The sequence below is a fragment of the Stylophora pistillata genome, chromosome 1 (genome assembly GCF_964205215.1).
Source record: "Stylophora pistillata chromosome 1, jaStyPist1.2, whole genome shotgun sequence".
Lineage (NCBI taxonomy): Eukaryota > Metazoa > Cnidaria > Anthozoa > Scleractinia > Pocilloporidae > Stylophora > Stylophora pistillata.
Window position 1 is genome coordinate 19,389,284 of NC_142519.1, and position 25,052 is coordinate 19,414,335.

General features: G+C 37.3%; 1 protein-coding gene across 8 annotated transcripts; it reads right to left on the reverse strand.

The window, feature by feature from the left end:
• Positions 1 to 13,136: 13,136 nt before the first annotated feature.
• Positions 13,137 to 22,732, reverse strand: LOC111343017 (glycine receptor subunit alphaZ1-like). 8 transcript variants are annotated; one of them, XM_088742252.1, is made up of 12 exons: positions 22,646 to 22,719; positions 19,871 to 19,898; positions 19,447 to 19,534; positions 18,333 to 18,412; positions 18,049 to 18,116; positions 17,506 to 17,723; positions 17,017 to 17,099; positions 16,445 to 16,591; positions 16,000 to 16,217; positions 15,656 to 15,721; positions 14,824 to 14,985; positions 13,137 to 14,415 (listed from the first exon to the last, which is right to left on the reverse strand). In XM_088742252.1, exons 3-12 carry the CDS (start codon positions 19,524 to 19,526, stop codon positions 14,197 to 14,199), a joined length of 1,341 nt encoding a protein of 446 aa, XP_088598378.1. In that variant the 5' UTR covers positions 19,527 to 19,534; positions 19,871 to 19,898; positions 22,646 to 22,719; the 3' UTR covers positions 13,137 to 14,196. The 8 variants fall into 8 exon arrangements, with proteins under 8 accessions (XP_088598378.1, XP_088598383.1, XP_088598375.1 ...); XM_088742257.1 differs by having other exon boundaries at positions 19,447 to 19,538; positions 22,646 to 22,689; XM_088742249.1 differs by lacking the exon at positions 19,871 to 19,898 and having other exon boundaries at positions 19,447 to 19,538; positions 22,646 to 22,732.
• Positions 22,733 to 25,052: the final 2,320 nt, after the last annotated feature.

The following is a 25,052-nucleotide window of genomic DNA, read 5'->3' on the forward strand; positions in this document are numbered from 1 at the left end:
GTCCTCCCCTTTAGAAACATGCTATACAGATACGAATCGTATTCATTTCAAATCCTCCCCTGACGAAGACTTAGGAAGTAGAATGCGATCTACAATTCACTGCAACTACAGATCACGAGGCAAACTTTCATTGTTGACCTTAGTTATCTTAATACTCTTTCAATATCACTCTATTCAATCCAGAGTTTAAATATAAACGAATTCATATTCTCTTTTCTATATGTGTAACACCCAAAGTAGTATACTCCTTTGTGTCCTTATTCACAGCTCTGGAAAGTAGGGTGGCTAAGCAGCATCTTTCATCCAGACATATTTCCTTTTAAAGGAAGTAAACGTGATTTGAGAATCAAAGGTAAATTTTAAACGCGAACTGAAAACTGATTGCTCACTTTAAATTCATACTTATCGTTTTGTATAATTGAAAATCACCTGTAGCTAGCTGTTAATGTTACAATTCCCTAATCTCTTCTGTCAATCTCTCATACATCAAAAAAGAGACCTAAGCTGTTGAATTTTCCGATAATATAAAAGTTAACAGAGATTATGAATTAAAGAAATCTCGGTAAAATTACCAATTATCGATGTGCATGAAGACAATGCAGAAATATTACCATTTTACGTACAAGTCTTCAGAAAAAGAGGAATGAAAACATCCCTAACACTCAAAATTTTACCAACTTGTTGACTCATTCCTCGCAGCAATTTGCAGTGGGACATGTATCAGAACTGTCAGGGGATAATGTCGTGGTAGTCATTGGCGACAGAGCGTTTTAAGAAGCCACATTTGTGTGGGGCAAACCACGTACTTACCATAGGTGTTTATTACCTAGTTATTCCAATTTGAGATTGCCCATTCACGCATTTAGATAATAGAAACCTTGCTTGTGAATTAGTGAACCACACTCTAGGGAGTTAACGTTAATAGCAGCGGTCAGGAGAAATGCTGAGGCAGATGGACAATTTTTTTAATTTTTTTAAAATCCTACACTGAGCAGTTTTTTAAGAAAAAAAGGAAAGAGATCGCACAAAGGCAGTGTATCTCATGTTTGACACATCGCATTTCTTTGAAACGTTTTTTAAAACGATTTCATCTACGCATTTCGTAAATCTCGGTTGATTTAAAAAGCGGTTTTAGGAATTAATTGAAATCTTGACTAAGCCACCCATAAGCGAGTTATAGATGTATATCACCTTCAAACAGATCACAGCGTTTTTTATTGGTCACAAGTTATCATGAAAATGGCCCCTTAAGTTGTTTCTAAATATTTATTAAGTAACTATCGTGATCCATGATTACTTGCGAAAATCATTATTGAAAAAGTCATTTCTGGTTGATGAGCTTTGGTTGCTAACTGTGTTTGAAAAATAGCAATTTGAAAATGGAAACGAAACCGCACACTGCCTTGCAACTGAAGGAAATACTCTTATTGTAGATTCAATTGTCATGTTATGGCAAGCGCTCAGATTTATTTCCTCTTTAGACGTCCCTTGTATGCCGCGAGTCAACATGATTGTAAATGTTATTTTCAGCAACCGAAATAAAAGCGAGTTATTCTATTTGCAAAGTTATGGCTGGTAATGTTAGGCCAAAATAATGCAAAATAGAAATATTACATCATTTAAGGACCTAAAAGTAACAGCCTTCCATGAAAATTAACAAATAACTTTTGCTCGACCACTTAGAATCACGATATATGGTCTCCCATTTTTTTTTGCACAACTAATGTGGAAACGATTTTAGAGTTAGTCGTCTCAGATCACTTTCGATTCTTTACAATGAGAGTGATTGGCATATCTCAAAAGGATGAGAGCAAACACAAATACTGTTTTATAGCATAAGAGTAAGAACAATTACTTGTAAAGACGATTACGAAAAGTATAGTCTTACCTAAACTCAGTGAAGAGGATTTTGTACGTCCACTCAAAGAAAGACGATCAACTTGATGTGATGCACTCAGGGGTTTGTTGTTACTTTATGAACGGAGCACTGAACGGAGATGATAAAAATTGATAACTGAGGTGTATACAGGTACCCTACGTACCAAGAACTTTTAAAAGTATCATGAAATATTCATTGATTTAAGGCTATTACTTCAAGGAGTATTTCATTCAGAGTAATTATTGTATTAATTATTAAAAGTGTTTTGAGTACTCTTAATCTGACAAAGTTTCTCCAAAGAGTCTATGTACGTGAAAACTACATTTCAGTCCTTAAATACTACTGTGAGTAGAAAACTACAACAAAATTAATTGCATTAGGAAATTATGAATTATAGGTCTTCCACTTCTAAGTTTAATCGGTTTTTAAAACAAACAGCAAGTCTCTGCTTTTTGAACTCCAATCGGGTAGGCATCACTTTGCAGATTTTGATTTAAAAGTGCGGTTTAGGTATTTAGCATAAACATGGGTTGAGGGAGGGATGATTATCTTACCCTCTGGCTATTAGAAAACTGACTATTCTCACACAGAAATAAGGTTTTCTTCCATTCCCAGTCACCACTGGAGTCACCTTGTCTCCAATTTAATTGGAGACAAGGTTTAGTTTCTTGCCTATTATGATTTACAACAGTTCTTAATGGAAGACGCAGGAGGTCGTAGCCTGATAGGTACACACCATTGAGTATTCATACTCTCACTGGCGTTAATTGATCATTAAATGGTCTCAACTGCTGAATCATTGCCTTTAAGCCGTTGTTCTCAGACGAGCACTTTTAGTTTATCATAAACTCAAAGCGATAAAAAATGGAAACCTCTGTGACTAAGTTGAATTTTTTTTTCTACCAGTTTAGCATAACATTAGCATTTATCGAAGTTTTCCACTTGGCTAATGACTTAGCTTCTTTGGGATCTAATCTTTCCTTTGATTTAGAGGCTGCAATCATGGTTCTTTGATGGTTTATTATCCTAAGTACATTTTCATCTCCACCGATCGAAATCGACAACCCAACAGTCAAAGTACTTCCAAACCGGTTTTTAGTATAAGCTGATCTAAATGGAAAGCTAACATTATGTCTTTCTTAGGGAAGAAAATTTAGGCGTAATGATTGTAAAAGCTCGTAAGACTAATGCCGAAAAAGTCTTGAGAATCTGAATAAATGGGAAAGAGTTCTGCTTGGAAAATCGGAAATTATTTTAGTAACGTGAAGTACATTGATACTTCCTCCTCATCTTAAATTTGTTGTGGTTACATACGTTGGCGTTATGATCGTTTTTAAAAATGGTGTAAGTGCACTGATGAGCAAATAAAGTGCACTTTCCAACGGACCTTAGATAAAGAAGATTTTGACGCTCTCTTTTATCTTGAAAGCTTTTTACTTAGAGAAAAATAAAATTTTGGGAATGATCTGTTGAACTACGTGGCTAATTGAGTATGCGTTGGGAAATGTGTTGCTTACTAAACTTTGATGTGACATCAAAAAAATGATAGTAATGAATAAAGTCACAAACTCTAGGTTTTTTTGTTTTTTTTTCATATCTTTGCAAACCGCAACGCTTTTCAACGGAATTTTTCTTTGGTAGCTGAAGTATTTTTTGTTATTGAAATCAAAAAAGAAAATTACCTATGCATTCCTTATTGATATTAGAGTGACCTAGTATTGACTCGGAAAACTAATCAATCAAACACTGAGATTAGTCACAGCTCACAAGGGAGCTAATTCCCATATTTTGTTTAATTCGATCTCGTCTAAATATCTCCTCAACAAATCTGAATGAAATTGGTCTATTGCAATGTTCAAACCCATTTGTCATCCATAACCGATCATGAAAATATTATGAGACTGGTTCACTCAGCAAGGTACGGATTTTCATTAATGCTGTAAGAAATAAGACCACCTCAATACGTACAAATCATTTTATGGTCAGGAAATATCCCTAAAAACAACAGGGCGGAGATATGAAATTAAATTCGTCGATAAAGACATATTTAACTGAGCGGTCAGAAAACAAAATTGGTTTCTTAAGTATAATGTATTGAATTTCCTAGACCCATTCGTGGCCTTATAGGAAGTCACTCCCAGTAACGACTCCTTTTTTCTTTTTATCAGATAGCCGTTATCTGCATATTTCGAAGGACGAACTCAGCTGAGATTTTACAGGATTTGCCAAGTAAATTTTTTACTAGCATCTTAAACACATGTCCTCATTGTATTCGGAAAGATTATAATTTGTCATTTCCTGCGGCAACTGGGATTTCCTACTGATCGACTTGAATATTATTACAAACCATGCTGCATATTGAGAATAACCAAATTGTAGCTCTTTCTTTTTTCTCACTTTCAAAGTGTGAGTTTAAATGCTCGGGTAATTTGCAATAAATCAAACTAGCGTCCAGCTTAAATTCATTCACGGCGTGATCGATCGTAAATACCTATCAAAAACTGAGAATGATGTGATAACACTGGGATAAGAAGTACTTCAAAGAGTTTTCTTCAATTTAGAAGCATTAAACTCGAAATACTACGATTACTATGAAATTAAGAGTGGTAGCGACAGGTACAAAAAGCAGACGATGTGACATGTATTACATGTTTACGGCAACTGTTTATCTCCCTACAGCATTATCCTAGATTCTTTTTTTCATTTATCTGACTTTCCCCTCTATTTCCCCTTTCCTTCGGGAATTACTGGGTTTCCAAAAAAATTGAATCCGTGATTCAGTTTCAGATACTTCGTTATGTGAATATTCTTTCAACTATATTTATCATGCAACACATTTTTAGAAAAGAGCGAAATGATTTGTTTCATTTCAATTTACCTGAACTTTTTCCATTACCATTGATGGCGCGAAGGAAAACAATTACTCCTCTAGAGCTCGTCAAAAGTAAACCTTCAGTTAGTGGTAATTCTGGGCCCAATATAGCTTCGTTTGTCAAAGAAAACTAACTTAGTAATTAAAGAAGAAATCTTATATCTAGTACTTATATATTCATTGGCCATATGTGCCCAGCAAAAAAAAACCACAAAAACTTGATAAAATAAATTTTAATAAACATGCTAGCATTTTATTACCGGAAATCATCTGTTCGAAGATTCAAAATAGTGAATCAGTGCTCTTATGGAAATTAAACGCAGAAATAAAAACATGACAGCATGCTCTCACTTCCAGGAGACAATAGCATTTTTCCCCTGCTATATAGCTCAGTGGACCTTCCTTCGACTCCCTTGCAGTGCCCAATTTATTTACAACCTGGAGAAACTTCCCACAAAGATGAGCTCAAGTGTAGATATATGACATTTCTCTCGATGCCCATAATCAACACTGAACACGTTGCGCATGATGAGGTACTTACCTGACGCGGGCTTTTGCTTGTTGGTAAGTGTTCGCTCCTTTCCCTAGTGGTTGGGAGTTTGGTTTGTGGTGTGCTTGTTTTTGGTGAGGTCTAGTATCAGTTAAGTGAGTACCTGCCGGGAGGGAAAACGTGTGATCTTTTCCTCTCGGTCAGGTTTCTCCTTTTTCGCTTTTGGTCGGTGTTTGGTTACCCATCCCTTTGCTTTGTCTTTGGGTTGGGGCCGAACTTCAGGATGATTGTTTCCTTTAGTAGGACAATCGATGTGGACTGCAAGGGGCTCCCCGAGGGGATGCTTTTTCCTGAGGCAGTAAAGTTACTCCTCGAGTATTTTGATCGTGAGTCTGATCATGTTGTGGAGGCAGTGCAGGCGTGCCCTGGTCGCGTTGCCAGGGTTACTTTTGCAGCTGATGTGGCCAAGCTTTTTTTTGAAGAGTTGGGCGTGGTTAAGTTGGGTGAGGTGGAGTGTAGGGTGGTTACACCTCCTCCTCCCCCACCTCAACTTACCACTGTGGTTCTGTCTTGGTTCCCTTTTGAGGGCTCCAATGAAGCGATACGTACTGCGTTGTCTGCTTTTGGCATCGTCAAGTCTGTCCGTCATCAGTCTTGGTCGGGTAGACCCTCGGTCTTTACTGGGTCTAGAATTATTCAGATGGTGGTTCAGAAAGTTATTCCACCCTTCATTGGTATTAGAGGTATACGTTGTAGGGTTTGGTACAGGGGGCAACCCCTGCAGTGCACTGTGTGCCGTAAAATAGGCCATAAGGCTGCGAGTTGCCCTTCCAAGGGCAAGTGTTTTAGGTGTTCACAGCAAGGCCATTTTGCTAGAGATTGTAAGGCCACCGTTGATGTACCTACAGTCACAGACGATGTCGAGCCATCCTCTATGCCTGAAGAGCCGCCCGCTGACAGTGCTGATGAAGCCTGCTCGCTCTCATCTGAGGCGAGTGAAGATCGCTTCACCTCTTTAAACGAGGGTGAGGAATTACCAAATGATTGTGTACCGGCAACACAGGGTTTTGCTAACCCTGTCTCCGATATGGATGTCGGAGAGACGACCTCTGCTTCTCGGAAGCGTTCAGCCTCCCCGGCTCCCACTTCTGCTAATAACACTGTCAAGTGGCCCAACAGGCCCCACCCTCTGATTCTGCTGCTGCAGCAAAGCCTATTGCTGTTACTCCCTCTGAACATTCCGCTGCTTTTTTAAAGGACCCGTGGCTTAGCACTATTTCATCCGAGGACCGCGTTTTTTTGGCCGAGATTGCTGTGTTACATCACCTGCCTGCTCCTGCTGGTAAAGATATTTCCGTTTGGTACTCTGATCCGAGATGTGTTTTTGAACATCGTGAAATTTCTACTGCCTTTAGGCTTTACCGGTCACTTAAAAAATCTAAAGAACCAAAATAAAATATATAATTAACTTAGGTTTAAAAAGAAAAACTAAAAGAAAAAATTAGCTAAGTTTTGAGTGGGTGTGTTTAATTTCTGGGTGTGTGTGTGTTAATTTTTAAGTGAGGTGGGGTTCGATTCCCCAGCGAGTTTGGCGTCTGGTGACCCTCGTTTTTGGTGGTCCCCTTCCCTAAGGCATTGCACGTAAGCCAATGGGTTGGGATTAGACATGTAGGTCGGCGGGATTGCACCTCCCTTCATCGGGGCCCGGCCATCCACCTTAAACATAAAAAAAAACTGAACACGTTGCGCATGATCGCCAATGGTTATTAGAGTAAAGGGTAAGTACTTGCTGTAATCCTTAATGTATGTTAATGAATGCAAATGACCATGTATTCCCATGTGTTCTTCTGCATTGATGCATGTATGAAGGATTTCACCAAGTACCTACCGAGTAAAGGGCTTAGCCGCTGTCCTATCATCTTATCGGCAACATTTCAGAACAAAAGAAATTCCTAAATTTCCGAAAGCCTTCAAACCCAGTTTTCATTTTTGTTTTTCGTAATAGCGGCCACGGCAAGAATACCTCGAAGCAGTAATAGTTTTTATGGAGAGCACAATGTCTGACCACTTTTCAGTATTTTCTTGTCGTATGTACAGACACTTTTTACTCCTAGGTCCTATTACATCATGCGCATCTCTGATGAAAATTAGGATTCCGAAGTAAAGCTATTAAAGAGTATTCTTTGCTTTCTATTTAACATAGGAAATAAAACCGATTAAATGTACTGCTCCATTCGTTACCTCCTTGAACTTCTTTTACACGAGTATAATTGGGTCGAAAGTAGAAAAAGAACGAGGAAAACGATGGAAACAAAATCGATCAAAATCTTTTATTTTTGTTTATTTGTAAGCAATTGTTTTAGTCCGTAGTTGCACAACTAAAAATTCGTTCAGTATATTACCCGTATTAAAAAGTGCGCAAATGTTTTTGCTAGATATAAAAGAAAAAAATACAATGAGAATTTTTTATTGGAGCTAATGTAAGAATGGATGCCCTCCCACAAGTTTCTGGTGGATCAGAATCGAAATAGATTTTCATTTTCAGGTAGTACCTTCTGTTTATCTCGAATGTGGTTTTTCGTTGTTTTTTCATCGCGCAGAATGCTATTGTTTTCCGTGACATTTACTTGCAGTGCGAAATACGTAGTAAGTCCGGCATAAAGAAATGCACATCCAGCACTGCTGGGATACCATTGGTCAACTGATAAAGTTGAGGGAATACTAGAGTCCCTTCGCCGAATTCCGCAACTGTCAATCAAACGTGAAGATGAGCAGAGTAAATTTTCAAGGTGTGATAAGGGAACAATAACACTAATGATTAAAGAGTTGTCCCCTCTATTCATTGTAAGTGCATGGCAAGCAAATTCTTTGTTGACATTTTTCAATTAGAAGTATTTTAGAGAAGGGCATGGGACGTTTTTTTTTTTAGCCGTTACTTAGGAAAATCTTGGAATAAAGAAGCACAAATAGCCGATCGATGTTAATTTTTTTAAAAACAGACATGAAGAGTGAGTTCACTATACACTTTTTCCGTTCATTGCCAGTTATCTACTCGGCCCGATCTGAGAAAAAGCCGCTTTTATTGTGTGTTATTTTTGATCTGAAAAATTTGACAAATTCCAACAAGTATCGTCGGAGATACAGTAATATAATTACGACAAAATTCCTGCAATCCTAATGAATTTCTCTTTGTGGAATGTTGTCGACGGAAATGGTTATTTCTTTCATGATACAAGACGATACTTAAGTAGTTATTTGTTAAACAACAACAAACATATGAAACATATGTGAAAACTGCGGTTATGAGACGTATATGAGAACGATCCTTCGCAGTAAAGCACTATTTGAGCAATAGTGAAAATCAGACCTGAAAAAAATTTCAGGCCTGTACGGGACTCGAACCACTGACCTCTGCGATACTAGTGCAGCGCTCTACCAATTGAGCTAACAAGCCAACTGGGAGCAGGCCATCAAATTAATTCGATATAAACCCGTAGATGATAAATCAAACAACAACAAACATATGAAACATATGTGTGAACTGCGGTTATGAGACGTATATGAGAACGATCCTTCGCAGTAAAGCACTATTTGAGCAATAGTGAAAATCAGACCTGAAAAAAATTTCAGGCCTGTACGGGACTCGAACCACTGACCTCTGCGATACTAGTGCAGCGCTCTACCAATTGAGCTAACAAGCCAACTGGGAGCAGGCCATCAAATTAATTCGATATAAACCCGTAGATGATAAATCAAACAACAACAAACATATGAAACATATGTGTGAACTGCGGTTATGAGACGTATATGAGAACGAATAAAAAATAAAAAAATTTTTTTTTTTTTTCAGGTCTGATTTTCACTATTGCTCAAATAGTGCTTTACTGCGAAGGATCGTTCTCATATACGTCTCATAACCGCAGTTCACACATATGTTTCATATGTTTGTTGTTGTTTGATTTATCATCTACGGGTTTATATCGAATTAATTTGATGGCCTGCTCCCAGTTGGCTTGTTAGCTCAATTGGTAGAGCGCTGCACTAGTATCGCAGAGGTCAGTGGTTCGAGTCCCGTACAGGCCTGAAATTTTTTTCAGGTCTGATTTTCACTATTGCTCAAATAGTGCTTTACTGCGAAGGATCGTTCTCATATACGTAGTTATTTGTTGTCCGCCAGCACAAGTGGAGTTCTGCCGATACTATAAATTTGAATCCCTTCAAAGTAATGACAGATCTTAAGTGAGAATCTTTTCACTTACCTTAAAAGACGATGCCTCTGGACTACAAGACGAGTTGCTCATTAGTTTCCTCGGATCCTCCACTTTTGCAAACCGTTGGACTTTAAAAATGCATTGCGCAATCTCACTATTAGTGAATTCTACTTAGTTTATAAACGTATAAGAGATTTTCAAGTTGTGGGGCCAAACAAGACTCTCTGAAGTGTAAGAGAAATCGGCGAAAAATGCTTCAAAAGCACGTTATTAGTGCGAGAAGCAATTATGCGTGTGGATTGATAGCAATCAAGAACAGTCTTTTTAAAATGAAATGAAATCTACAAGTTGCAAAACAATACATCCCTAATTTCCCATTAATAAATAACTAGTTTAGGACAAAACAATGTCTAGCCGGCGGACTTTGATAACATTTGTTTCACTGTCGTTACAGTTGTGGCCCGTGAAACGCGCGAAATGACGACTGATAGAAAGATGAAACTATAACCGCAGAAGATTTTTCAGATAAATACTAAATAACGAACGTTACCATGTCAACAACAATTAACCTATTTCCTTATCTCTGAAATTGAAATGTTTTAGTCATAAATGCCAATTGTAAGCTCTTTGACTTCAAAACACATCTGCCAAGGGGAATTTTGTAGGGAACTTTGACAAAAGTTTACACAAAAACTTTTTAAGTAAACATATATAAAATGTATAATGACCTGTGAGTTTTCAGGCCAAAATTGCTGGTTTTTTCCCATTATTTTATGGGATGCAATGACCTTGATAAAGATGGTGCTGTGATAATGAAGTAAAATGTCGGTTACATAACTCAAATCCTGCTACCACCGATGAATATATCTTTTTTACCTTCCTGGTAACAAAAAAATCTCCATGACGATTTAATAATGGGGCGAAGAAAAACTAACTGAAAAGTTAAAACAATAAATGGAATTTTCCTACCTCGTTGTCAAATTCGTGGTAAAATTCAATTCAATTCACCTATATTATATCAGTTGAGGTTTTCTCCAAAAAGATTCTTCTCACGTTTCGCTTATCTTTGACTAGTGTTACTGAGTAACGTGCTCACTGTTCGTTCTGCCACCTTACTGTAACTCTGTGGTGATCTGCCGTGTTTATGCTAACAGCAAGATTCTAAGTTTATAACCATGAACTTTAAAAACTGGTTAAACCATAAGAGCTCATTAATTTTAATAAACCAAAGATAACAACCCCAAACAAAGTGGGGCGCACTATGAGGTGTTGCTTCGTGATGGTCGCCCTCTCTGATCCCTTAGCACCGTTAACCGGGGCGAACGAACGTTACGATTTGTGCTATCATAATACTGCATCGTTCCTCTGAATTTATTGGATGTATATAAAAGTAAAAACCACCTGCATGAAAAACATGTTTATAACTCAGAATGTTAGAAATTTTGAGTGGAATTACATAAAACTTTAAAAAAAGGAAATGCTGATATTTTGATGGACAGTTTGGGAAGGTTCAAGTTAAAGTGAACAGTTATTTTTCTCGCTCTTGCGTTTTTATTTCTGATACCATTACTATGCAGTAGCTGGGACTACGAGTTACACCTAGTGCTGCCGGTTGAGATAACCCTGTCCTTTTTGTGCGCTGTGTTTAATTTGTTTTCAGGCTTTCCTTTGAGAAAGAGATTATAACCAGTTTATTAGAATCTCTTGTTTTAGGTTACAATACCGAGCATGTATTTACTACATGCAAGAGTAAATAAATTAGGTTACATTTTAAAAGTTTGTTACGTTAGATCACAGCCAAATCTGTTGTAGTACCATTTTCTGTTATTATTTTGGGAAATTCTAAGCAAATACTGAGTTGGAAGTAAACTATCAAAAATGTCGGCTGATGAAAGGACGTCGAAAAATGCTAATGCAAAGCAAATTCTGTAAGGCATTGTTGAAATGGACTATTCAAGATTCAATGAAGTATGGGACGATTGTGCTCTCGTAAGAACATACATAATCGTTCGAAATACTTAGCGGCCTATCGATGTTACCGTTAGAAATAGCTTAACGTACGTACTTGTCATAATGAAAGAAACTTTTTCCTAGGTGAATTCAGTTATCTCTTTGGGGCTTAAGGATTCAGTTATCTCTTTGGGGCTTAAGGGAAACTTCAATTGATTATAACATTTAGCAAGTCTCCCACATTATTTGGTATGTTAAAATATTAAAGATGTTGAACTGTGGACAGATATATTCATTTAGTCGATGATACAGGAAACAGACACTGACATTTAATTTGCAAGGTTTAACATGATTGTCGATTCGTAATTGTTGTAATTAACACAAGTGGACGACGAACACGAAAGTCTTTCTATCACATTACAATTCATGATAAATAAAGAAAACGAGAAGGCTTGCTTCTCGATTATCTTAGAAAACCATTTGTGAAATGTATTTCAGACAAACTGAAAACAGATCAGGGGAAAGGGCATTGACGCCATTTTACTCTACATGAAAAACAAAGAACCCGCATTAAGGACTACGTAACAAAGTCAATCAATTTGGCAGTTTCATGTTACAAGTAGAAGTCATAAGATCCATTCTTACCTGATGATATTTCTTAGTAAAAAACCAGGAGTTTACAACAGGTTAAACCCTTGCTTTGAGGTTACACGATCCACGCATACTAACAGCCAAGTAACAGATTGCCGAAATAGATAACTCCTTTCCTGTTTGAGCGTAAAGTGAATTCCTGTGACACCTATAGTTAGTGCTGCGTGAAGATATTGATCCTGGCACGATAATTATCAAAATTAATCTATTGTCCTTCTAGTTATTTATTATCCTTCTCGTAAATTCAGCTGCTTTTTTTTTATTTCACGTTACTTATTCAAATGTTTAATTTATTCGAGTGAGCTGACTCCAAATCAATTTAGGTTTCCTTGCATGAGGCTAGCATTAAAACAGTTCCTCACAGTTAGAGCAAACGATCATATAATGAATTTTGCCTGTGGCAAAACATTGTTTATGTTTTTATCTGCTCTGTCTATAAACTTTTCAATTAAATAGGATATCAAGAGATTCTTTGTCGCCACCCTAGGGCGACAGGTTCTCAGTTGTTATCACGGAATATATCAGAACCGATATTCCGTGATAACACCTCAGTTGGTTAGAGCGCCGGATTGTGTTGTGCGGGAGGTCGAAGGTTCGAGCCCCGGCCAGACCAATACTCATAGTCTTAAAATAAGTGAGGAGAAATTGCTACCTTTCTATAATCAAGAAATGGATAGATCGTCTAGTCTTCTCGGATAAGGATGAATAAACCGTAGGCCCCGTCTCCTACAGGGTTAGGGGTAGGAGACGTTAATTTCCCACGCACGAGATTACTGTGTCGTGGATGTCCTCCCCTGGGGTGGGATGGGTGGGAAGTGGCCCTGAAAAGCCCCCATGGGGAGTGGCCAACTAACCTATGTATGTATGTATGTATGTATGTATGTATGTATGTATGTATGTATGTATGTATGTATGTATTGTCGACGTGGTGAGCGTAGATCATGTTCGCGGGAAGTGCACTTTAAGAAGTTCTTAGGTTTACTAGTTGGTCACGCATAAGTAAGAACTCACGCTGACAGAATTGCGACAAAACTAAAATAAACACCGATAAAGAAAACACCGAGAAAGAAAACCATTCAAAGCTTTACATCCATAACAATGTTATTTTACTTGTTAAATTACATACACACAGCCACAAAGTTTGCCTGATGAAGTTTTGTGTCACCAAATGAAAAAATTGTTGGACTCTTGGTTTGCCCCGGGATGGTAATTAATTGCTTACTGAATACCGATGAAGATACTGTCAGGTTTAATCACGCATCATATGCATCGCATGATATCGAAATGTGGTAAAAATTTATATATCATGTATTATGTAAACTCCAAACCTACTTTAACGAGCAGAACAGACTTGAATTAATTGTTGAATACCGATTACTTAACTGTAATGTTTTAATTTTTGGTAAATCGCGCTGAACATAAACTTGATTAGAACTTTAAAAGATTAAATTGGAAAATGAAATCTCTTACTCCATTGATCACAGACCATGTATTAACCAACCGTGAAGAACTGATTATTACCATGTCTTTCTGAATTTTTAGTATTTTGTCACATTAGTTTAACTTCACAATCAACCATCTGTTTCGTTTTCGTTTACTCGCGCACCCATTATAGAGGCGTTCACTGATCTCTAGACGCTTTGTTGAAACCAAAGTCACAGTCTTGTAACTCTGGAGGATTCCAACCGTATCGAAAAATGCTTTAAATTAAAACAGTTATTAGCTTAAACAATTGAAAGGTATTGGATATTTATGTTTTCTCGTATTATGGGTATCTATTTTAAAAGGCTTCATTTATCCCAAACGCAAGAAGCAATCCTAGAGGACATTCGTAGCAACTGCTACTTCATACCCTCGGAGTTTTTCAGTCTAAAAAAATCACACTCTTATGACTAAACAGTGTATGATAAAACTGCGAATAAGGGGCATTTTCTGGGGTTTTCTGTAGCGCTCCTCGGCCTCTGTTTTCCTGTCTTATAAGTTGAAAACTGTTCTGAAAGAATGCCAAGAATTTTTTTTCGTCACAGTTAAACCATCGTATACATATCTCCCCTAAACTTTTCAATTTGCAATCCAATTAATCTTTTCCAATCAGATTGGAGAGCAAGATGAATGGTGAAAACTTATTTACTCTAAGACTCTTCTACTCCTTCTCACCCTCAAAACTAATAACGGAGTAAAAGCACCAGTAAAATATATTGAATGCGAGAAATGCAGCAGGGAATAATATACGGGAGACTCTATCGATGATGCTTGCTTCACATTTCGCACCAATGTTGCCGCTTTGTGAACGCTCAAGGTCCTTCCCATGATCAGACTTGTCGTTTTTCTCAATTTGCCTTGGTGATGTTTCTGCATCGTTCTGCAAAAAACATTCGCACTAATAATACAATTCTTTGACGGCTTTTTCCTGTTACTTCATTACCAGTAATCACGAAAAGTTTCTTAGCTCTATGTGGGTTTTAAAAGTCGCAAATTTCCGCCAAGACCTGTGAAAAATAGATTAGGTTCAGAATAAGTTTGGAAAAAACTGCTACTCAAACCACATCACTCTATCAGCTCCTTCTCCCCCCCTCCCCAACCCCCACCCCCCAATTTTTTTTTATTTCTGCCCCACCGACCGAGCCACTTCCGCAAGAAGTAAGGTGAATGTAAAGGAAGGATAATATGCAGATGGCCTGATGAAGATTTCTTCGTCGTATTTCGCATTTAAAATTCAAATGCACTCTGCCTGTCATGCTTCAGGGGAAATTTCTAATTGGTATGTTACCTGTTTCAGACGCCTCATTTCCATAACCATACTGTCGTCTTTTTTGTGCCCTTTCAGCTTTTTCTCGCTATAAAGACGCAAGATGACATATTCCACAACCGCGCCAAACACGAAAAACAAAGATATTATGAAGAAAACATCGACAGCCTTGATATATGAAACCTAGAGGAGGAAACGAAAAAAAGAAGCTTACCTTAGGGCTTCTTCAGTTTTCCTATTGTTGCATGCGCCGAAGAGATCTCTGTATTTATGTAGCTCGCGTGACGTTGTTACGAGACGCTGAGGTGGGCTGGATCGAACTCTGCGCGAGCTTATGTCTTGAATAAAACATGTAAGTTTTGTCGTTATGACTTCCCAACAGTGGCGTGCGGAAAATTTCGTTTAAGGTGACAAAGTCATTTTTCTGTTTGAAAAGACTCTTGACTCCTGCCAACGCTACAAAGCTAAGCCTGAAGTGGTTGAAGTCTGGTATTTTTTAATACATTTTCCGCAGACGCTTTTGCTCTTGGTTGTATCATAGCATCAACGTCTTTAACAATTTTTATTTGAGCAAAGCTAAAGAGAGCTTGGACAATTATTCGAGTAAACGAAATCAAAGTGTGAAAAATGGAATAATCAATTTATCATTTCTCTGCAGGCATCAAGAACGCTGAAAATAAAAATAGTGCAATTATTAAGATCAGTCATGGGCTTCTTGGTTGTAGAAACTTTGGCGCCACAAGGAGTAGACCGAGGGGAGTATCAGCCATGCATGATGCATGTTTTGAAATATCTGCCGCTAATTTCTGCAGTGAAGAACATAAAGCTAAAAAACCGTGTGAATATGGACTACCATTTGCTTTCGTTCTTCAAAGCATACCAATGCATATAAGTGGATGATTTTCAAGGAATTTTGTACCTAAAAAAATAAATGATTTAAGGACAATAATAACAATAATGAGGATGATGATAATGAGAACGATAATAATGATAATAATAATAATAACTATAATAATAACGATGATGATATTGATACAATTCAAAGAAATGCTTGTTGGTAATAACAGGTTTTCTTGTAAAAGTGTATGATACAAAAGTAATGTGCTCATTACCGTCGGCACAAAGCCCTTCCCAATTCGCAAAGTTAAACACACGAGGACAAAGTTAATGCAATTTTCTTAACACTGTTGCCCTTACCTTAGGTACTGAAGACCGGAATGAGCCCATAAGAGTTACTATGGTTAGGACTGTTGTAACCCCTAAGGCTACACGAGCTGCAACTGCGACCTGTGCGATCCAAAAATTTAGCCAGGAGAGGACAACTATTAGAACTGTCGGTGCATAAATCTGAATGAAGGCGTATCCGAGACGGCGCTTAAAGGTGAACTCTGCCCACAGGTGCGTATAATCTGAATCTTGTCGAAATAATAGAAGCGAAAAAGTTGTTAGGTAATACTTCCTGTGTGCTCATAAAACTGTGATATAAAAGAAAACAATTTTAAAACCAACAAGGCGATCATCAGTGCCTGACAATTGAGCAATCGATCGACCGACCCATCGCTGGGCTAATCCTGCAGTAACAAATGCTCACTAAGACTAAGGTTAGTTCCCATAACTGTGATTTAATAAATCGAGTACTTACTGGAACCGCGGGTCCCATAAAGTACTATTGCTCTTCTGGTCTTGATCTCTCTCAAGGTGAACTCGTTCATTTGGTCTTCAAGAATGACAATACCTCTCTTATCTTTGTCTTTCCACGAATAGTCGACTTGTTCAATCGGATAAGCATCTAAAAAAGTACATACAGCCGTTAGAATGCTAAATGAATCGTTAAAAATTAACATGAACTGAAAACGATTTCGGGGTTCGACTCGAAGATGGAAATAATTTTATCCCATCGACTTAAGGCCTGCTTCATGTGCATTGTGGAAAAAGTTTGAATTGATGTTAAGAATTGTATATGGGATTTAAACCTGGACGTCATGAGTTGAGCGACTGCAGCCTGTTTTATTTTTTTTTCCTCTAATTAGAAATTTGGTCTAATATGTTAAGAAAATGTTCCGTTAAATTCTCAAGGGAGAACTTGTTTAATAAGTGAGTAAGTAAGCAGGTAAGTAAGTAAGCTTTATTTAGACAGGGTAGCCCATTTAGCTCCATAGGTGCCCTATGTCAAAACGTAAAACACACTAGAAGCTCAAAATGAGTTCACTCAACAGCTTAGAAGTGTTAAGTTGCAGGACTGTGTATCCAGAGGGTAGTCCCTCAGATCCAACTGGCAGTTTGCTGTCATGGTTATCCTATAAGAAATTAATTTATTAATTGATAAAACAATTAATCTTCAGTTTTTCAAAATGTTCAAGTGATATAGTTTTATGAAGATTAAATATGGAGGGAAAATCATTTACTTTTAACTGGCACAGTTTCTACGTTTAGTTGTAAAGAGAGCAAAATGATGGTTAACTGTGTACTTCATTTTATTTTCTTATCGTTGAGTTTAGCATAATAGTCGATGATAGCGTCTTTCTCAACTTGTGTTATGCATTGAAGCGTCCCGGTTTTTCAGGTTTCATAAATATGACATCTGAGCGTCACAAGTTACAATCATCTAAGCGTCACAAGTTAAAATCATATACATATTGAAAATTCATTTTGTTACAGGTAGGTATATTTTCCACATATTTTTTAGGAACTGGTGTTCGTTACCTTGAACTCCACGTGACCTGACCGTCAGGCCTGATTTTTACTCTGCTGTTGTCAGCAGGAACATTGTGAAACTTGGCTGTCTTGATGTTGAGAAAGAAGGTATCTGGGAGCCAAATAAGATCTCTGTAAGATCCGGTCAAGAAAATTGGCTCTTCGAGGGAGTGGTTTAAGCGCGGGTCTCGCCAATATTGACGAAAGAATATGTCAACTGAGAAATCCTATGAGACAAATGTAAATAGTTTCTCAGATTTCAAGTGGACTTCAAAAACATTTTGGATCAAATCCGATGATGAACTTCAGGAATCATCTTAAAACATTGGCAACAAAATGCCCTGTGACTTTAAAACGTTTGATTTTTGCGTTTCAGAGTGGAGTGTTCTATTCAATACCGTCAGTCTAATTCTCTTTTTTTACCGTTTAGTAATCGGTATGGATAAAGTTGGCTAATCGAGGCGAGTTAGTTGTCAAAACGTATCTTAACTCCTAATTCATAATGCACACTGTAATCAAAATGTCAATGATTCCTTGGTTGCTATTACTTACCATATCAATTTCCCTCACTTTTCCAAAATGTACCAAGGACATGTCTATGGTAACATTCACTGGCGGACCTGATGCGGGGAAAAGCACTTCGTAAAGTGAAGACTTTTTGTAGGGGAGAGATCATAAGGGTGCGAACTGCGCATATTTGGCCTGTTTGATCGTTAAGGAGATGCATAATTCAAGTTTGATCCAGACCATAGCTGAGAAAGACTATTTAGAGGAGATTTTCAGTGATACTGTAAGCGTCATAAAATAGAAGAAATTCTGTAATACCGACGCATTACCTCTGTAAAAAGGCCTCAGCCGTTTATCGTAGCGATCTTCGTGAAACAATTTCTTCATAGTCTCTGTAGCGCTCTTGTAGCTTGAATACAAAACGAAGAATATCAATTTCAAAACGATGTGGGTTTGTATTCTTTATTTGGTATAGTCATTTAAAAAACAACAAAATCAGACCTTTCTTCAAGAGGTAACTTTTATGCAAACGATGCTTTTATTTCATCTACACTCGTGGAGGAACAGGTTGGGTTTTTTTATTTTTTTTTTATTTGTATTTTTTATAAATATGAATCAAACAAGAGAATAGAAATTCTTGAAATAAAACAATTATCCCCCTACAAGACCACCTATAACACTAACACAATGCAAAATATAACAGAGACGCGCCTTCATCGCTGCTTTTACAGCAGCTGAGCGAAAAGCTCAACGTGAGGTTTACCCTTGAGCCAAAATCTCCATTTAAGCCGACTTAGACTTTTTAAAAAGCTTCAGAGGGACTCTGATGACTTTTGCAGTTCCAACCGGTTAGAGCGGAATTTACTGGAACGTTTCTTTTAAGGGGGAAGTGAGAGAGAGGGCGATTTTTTTTCTTATCCAGAACTCGCTGCTGGGTTGACTTACTTTCGGGTTCATTTCGTTCTATTGTTAATATGGTGGTGGCTCTTCACGAACTTATTGCTTAAGCCATGAATCCGAACTTTCTTGCCACAACTGGCGAGTTTCTCCATATATCAGCTTTATTTGCAGCTTTATTTGCAGCTTCTTCACTGAAAAGGGTTCCGTTCGCGTAATTCAAACACTAACATAACTTTTCGCAGAATGTAAATTTCACTCGGAGTTCTATTTCCCTAATAAGTTTAGCGCCGTATCTTAAAATGCTTTAACTCTACATTAAAAATTTAGTTGGACATGTTTGTAATCTCAATGTAACCACATGTTTGAAAACAAGTTATGGTGCAAAGGTAATTATAATATAGTTACCCTTCTTTTTCCGAAGAATAAACGTAATCTAAACCTACCTTAAAATTAACGCCTTTAACTCAATGTATTTATTTGTCATAAAATTAAGAGATCTCTTAGCTGGGAAAAATAACGCTGAAGAATATGTTTAATTAGTACCTGTCTCGTGAGAACGAAGCTGCTGTGTAGAACTTGAAATGCCATGCCGCGAAATAAATACACAAGACTGTTCGGTGCATTGTAACCTCTTGCTTACCCGTTATAGAAGAAAAAAAAGCATGGAATTAAAAAACTCGCTTGTCTAAATGTGAAGGGAAGATTTTAAGCTGAACCAAGTCTAAGACCAGCCTGAAAACACTGAAGGCGCGCACTATTAGCTCACGGATGCTCGAGCTAATGAGAATATCGTTGATCAAAGAACAATCATGGTAAATTTTCATTCTTTCCTAGCTTTTAAAGCTTTTCACTGCGAAGGAAACACAGCTGTCTGTTGTAACTCAATCCTATTCAGTCTTTATTTGATTTGTACGCAACTAGTCAGCAAATAAGCATTTGTTTTATTCGATGTTATAATAATACTTACTTTACGGCTTCCGAAATCGATTTCCTCTCTTTTGACAGCAGGATTTATGTAAATTATAAAATAAAAAAACCGTTTCCCTTACCAAATATAATTTCTTTACTGGTTTGTCATACTTAGATTGGCTGAGTAAAGTGCAAGACGTTATGGAAAGTGCGTCTCATTTCTCAGGCTATATGTATAATGTAGTCAGGAAATTAGTTTGTTTGTTTAATTGTTATGAAAAGACATGAACATTACCTGCTACTCGCTGTAGATATCACCACTTTTTTTGGTGTAATTCATCAACCAACTGCTGATGATTTTCGAGGGACTAAAGGTTTAGGTGACAATAATGGTCCCAGTGATAATACCTAGTGCTAGACGAGTGCTTTTGTCCCTTTTTTTGTCATAGAAACCCCATTTGCGCCTCCGGGATTTTTATGGCCTATGGCCAATTAATAATTTATCAAACTCGTCCTTAAGGGCTGTCAGAGAGAACCGTAAAGACAAAAAAACATGGATCAATAGGCCAGTAAGTAAAACTAATTTCACTTTCATTTTTATATATGAGGCGTTCGACTATTCTGTAAACTTAGGTAAACATAACATATATGATTTTCACATATTCAAATTCATTGACAAAAAGGAGGTAAATTTTAACCTTGGTCGTTTGGTCATAAAAGAAGTTTTAGAGGGAGAGAGGAACCAAAAAGTCTCTTTAATCATTTCCTTGGATCATCCACATGCAGTTTTTGTCGGGAAAATAAAGTTGCAGAAGAAGGTAATAATGGTAAATAATGGTAGTAAATTCACTGGACGTAGAAGTTAAGATGTCGATTACTGTTCGGCCAGCGCCTTTTTCTTTGCTGACATGTGTTGGGCCACTTTAATTTTGCCCTCTCTTTCGTTTTTCTGAATTGATCTATTCTCATTGCCATCTCCTTACGGCCACATAACTATCGTGTATCGGCTATCAGCACCGTGACGCCAGTTGGTGTAATTGAATGGTTAAAAACTTGAAAACATAAAAATACCTTGAGCAAGTTACACAAATTTTTACCCAGTACTCGGCTGGTTTTTCAGGGCATTTCTCGTACAGCTGGAACTTTTTAGAACGTTTGTGATGCAAGTGAAACCTGATGAAGTGGATCATATATTCTAGCCACTATGCAATCATGCTGGTAAATGGACTGAAATTAACTGCCGTCCAAAGTATTTCAGTTATGATTTCCTTTTTACATGACGAGCTTTGCTCAAGAAAAAAATTCTCAGCAGGCATCGTAAACTGATGCCGAGGTTTGGGGAAGAAGGTGTTGGGTGGATGTCATCGCATTAATTACACCACAATGTAATTACACAGATTAGCGCCCACGAATCCACGAGAGATACGCGATTGTGTGCGAGTTAACGCGGGGTCATCTGTTGGCAATGAATATCAAAATCATGAAATGAAATGAAGTTTGCTGTGCGCGTAATGGTCATAAAATACTGCGTTTTCTCTGTTTCTGCCTCTTTCCTTATGACGACATTTCTAATCCCGTAGTCTTTCTAAGATCCTTCTTTTTCACAGAAGAGGCAATACCTGCGAGGCACCGTATTCGAAAAAGCCTCTCTTTCGATTATTTAGGTATGATTCTTTCGCTTGGTTTGCCATAAAACAGTAACAAAAGATATCGCAATTTTCATGTGCCCTACGACCTGAATAACAACCGTATCGAATTTCCAGTATTGCGTCACTTGGTGGATCGATCAGTGATCACGCTTTGCGATCGTAGTACACGATGTTATTGTTTTTGAACAAAACCTGTGGCGATCGCACGACTTGGCCTCGTATCCTGGTTGAATTCTTACCAATATTATAATATTAACCCTCGACGAGATTTTTAATGTCGAAATGTCGAAAAGCATCATGTTTTCAATTTCGAAACCATTCGAAATGAAGTCAAAGGCAGTCAGAGTTTCGACGTGCGGCTTTCCACCGGCTAACTTAACCAAGCAGAGTCTTTGCAGGATTACAAGTGCATTGGTATCTACTTTTGAAAGAGGTATGTGACGTTCCTTTGCGTAAATATTTCATGCGCGATGTATTTGTAAGACGGCCAAAACGGTCGACGTAAGAACAAAAGATACGAGGGAAGATTTACAAGTTTATTACACAGCAAATAAATGCAACGGTACAAAAAAAAAAAAAAAACGGGAACGAGTGACACTAAACAATAAATAAGAAAACAAAGCTCCAATGAGCTAAATGATGTAACAAGATTAAAATGAATTAGGAGAAAGTACCTAATACTAAAGGATAACCTACAGACAGAAATAATTCAGTAAAGAAAAGAAACAAACAAAGTACTTGAAAACAGGAAATTGTGTGACAGAAACTATCAAAAATAGTGATTGCTACACCAGGCACGAATTCGACAAAGACTACGAGCTAGGCTTAATATTACAACTTGAGCTAACACAGTATAAAACAGTGAAAGGGGAAAATGAAATTACTAGTGTAATGAACTCATAATTTGGTTCTGAAAACACAGGAATCATAGCAACAATGAACTGGAAGCAGGTAAGCAAAATATTACAGCTGCTAAAACAAAAACAATTGTAGTTTATATAGCAGAGAAATTACATGCTGTGTGACAAAGGTCAGAGTAAATAAATAAAATACAGTAGTAAGATAAAAGGAGTATGTGGCTAAACTAAGCAAATTCTAACCCGAAAAATCACTACAAAAATACAAATGGAAACAACTACATGCTAAGCTTAGGGCTCAAACAAACATAAAATACTGAAACATACCAAAAGCTAGTATAGCTTAGAATCCGCTTTAAGGGCACTCTCAGGAAGGCAACGAATCAACTGAACTCACCGAGCAAACGGTTGTAACTTATAGTAAAATACAGGAAAAGGTAAAAATAACTTTAACCAAATTTGGGCTAGGAGCGGTCAATTAAACAGGAATTACGTAAGGGAAATCGGCAGTGAAACAGGAATTACGTAAGGGGAATCGGCAGTTAAAGGAATAATACAATGGCGCGGTATGGCGTTCATTACTGTTCAAAACACTTTGAGCACATATTTGACTTTCTGACACCTTTTTTACGTTCAAGGGGATCAAATTCCTCTGTCAGATATCACGTCCTAAATTTTACGACGTAAAACCTTGTATTCTATTGTATGGCGTCAAATACACCGACGTTTATTTTACGGCGAGAATTCAATGATCGTTTAGTGCACTTTCAACGTCTTCAAAACGAGGAGCTTCGCGTTACGACTTAAAATTCAATTTTGACTACACGTTACTATGGCGTTCATTACTGTTCAAAACACTTTGAGCACATATTTGACTTTCTGACACCTTTTTTACGTTCAAGGGGATCAAATTCCTCTGTCAGATATCACGTCCTAAATTTTACGACGTAAAACCTTGTATTCTATTGTATGGCGTCAAATACACCGACGTCTATTTTACGGCGAGAATTCAATGATCGTTTAGTGCACTTTCAACGTCTTCAAAACGAGGAGCTTCGCGTTACGACTTAAAATTCAATTTTGACTACACGTTACGTCGTAATTTATCAAATAAGTTTTACGTCGTATCTTTTACGACGTAAAATTTATCACCTTTTTAACTTGTCAATCAAAACCTTGTCAAATAAGTTTTACGTCGTAACTTTTACGACGTAAAATTTATCACCTTTATAACTTGTCAATCAAAACCTTGTCAAATAAGTTTTACTTCGTAACTTTTACGCCGTAACTTGTCAATCAAAAATGCTCACAATGTTTAATAAGTTAACTTCAAAGTCTTAATAGATTACGTAACCTGAAAGTCTTAATACGTGCAATATTATATTAAGTAACGTCTTTAAAACACAAGAATGAGCACATGTATATCTCATTTATTACTTGGCCAAAGCTATGCACGAAGAGAATCCTTCTTGCTGGTATGTAATATTTCTGAGATGTTGAAGGTATTCACGTTTTTCTCTTGGATTCAGTTACCTCATGCATTATAATACTTAAAATAAAGTTATAAATTCTATAATTACCGTAAATCGTCTATGATCGCTCCTGTTGATGGGGGGGGGGGGGGATATTTTTTGCAGCGTTTATTCGAAATTTAAATCTTGCCGATAAAGGTCCAATTGTAACGATTTTTTTGTAGTTAGTGAAAGCTCTCCCCCATCTTGCAACATTGCAAATTATCCCAACCTCTGGTAAGGTGCGTAGGAAACACCAAACCGAAAAACAAGCTATACCAAACAAAAGAGTATAATTCAAGATAGTGCCGGGAAGTTATCAACGGATTTAACTATCATTGAACCAATAGTTTGAAGAACTCGTCCAAGGGGAATCGACTGCGAAGAGAAACTTTCCAACACACAGTTATATATCCAAACTGGAAAGGTCACGCTCCTCCCGCCCCAGCCACCCTCACACACATACAGTTACACTTAAATGACACCAACAGTTGATTTATTTCTGCAAAATGATCGTTACATATTTTCTTTTACCGTGGAAATCTTTGTGTTCACGAAAGAGAAAAAGAAGAAAACGGCTGGAAAATCTTAACTATTAACTACAAGTGCAAACTATTTTAAAATGTTTGCGTTATCGCAAACTTATATACTTGGAAATAATTTTCACGGAAAGATATGAATAAATAAAAAAAGATAAATAAATAAAGTTAGCCAAAATTTAGGATTATGAAATGATTCTTACTCCACTAACAGGAGATATTCCATGTGAAAGGCTTTTAGGCTTCAACATAACAAATTAAACAAAAAGAAAACTTACAAAAGAAAACGTAAGTATCAGGCGGACTGAGCTGCCGTATAATGGCACAAACTCGCGCCAAAATAACAGATAGTCCAATATCATCCATAAACCCAAGCCCTCTACATCAAATCCTTTAAATATTAATTTCTGACTAATTCGTTCCCATGTCTCTAAATCGTCTTTCTGTCCCAGTGGTCCTCATTTTCATTTTCCCTCGGGGATAGTAGAGGAAGCAAAACGCGAGCGCGCGTGAAACTCTGATAGCCAATTCGTAGGCTAAAATTATTTGCAAGATCCTAGAGATATTCACATTGATTCGTTCGCACAAACGTTGTTTTTGAAAGACATGCACGCATTTCACGGCTCATTGTTAAGGTCACCTTGTTTCTTTTTTTATACAGGGAGTGACGTTTGGCTTACTCTG

Coding starts and splice junctions, on each gene's coding strand:
- LOC111343017 (XM_088742249.1), bottom strand. CDS start 19,526: ATGCACCGAACAGTCTTGTGTATTTATTTCGCGGCATGGCATTTCAAG. Junction 17,100..17,505: donor CAGGTCACGTGGAGTTCAAG/GTAACGAACACC, acceptor AATTTCTTATAG/GATAACCATGACAGCAAACT. Junction 15,722..15,999: donor TCCGGTCTTCAGTACCTAAG/GTAAGGGCAACA, acceptor TTATTTTTTTAG/GTACAAAATTCCTTGAAAAT.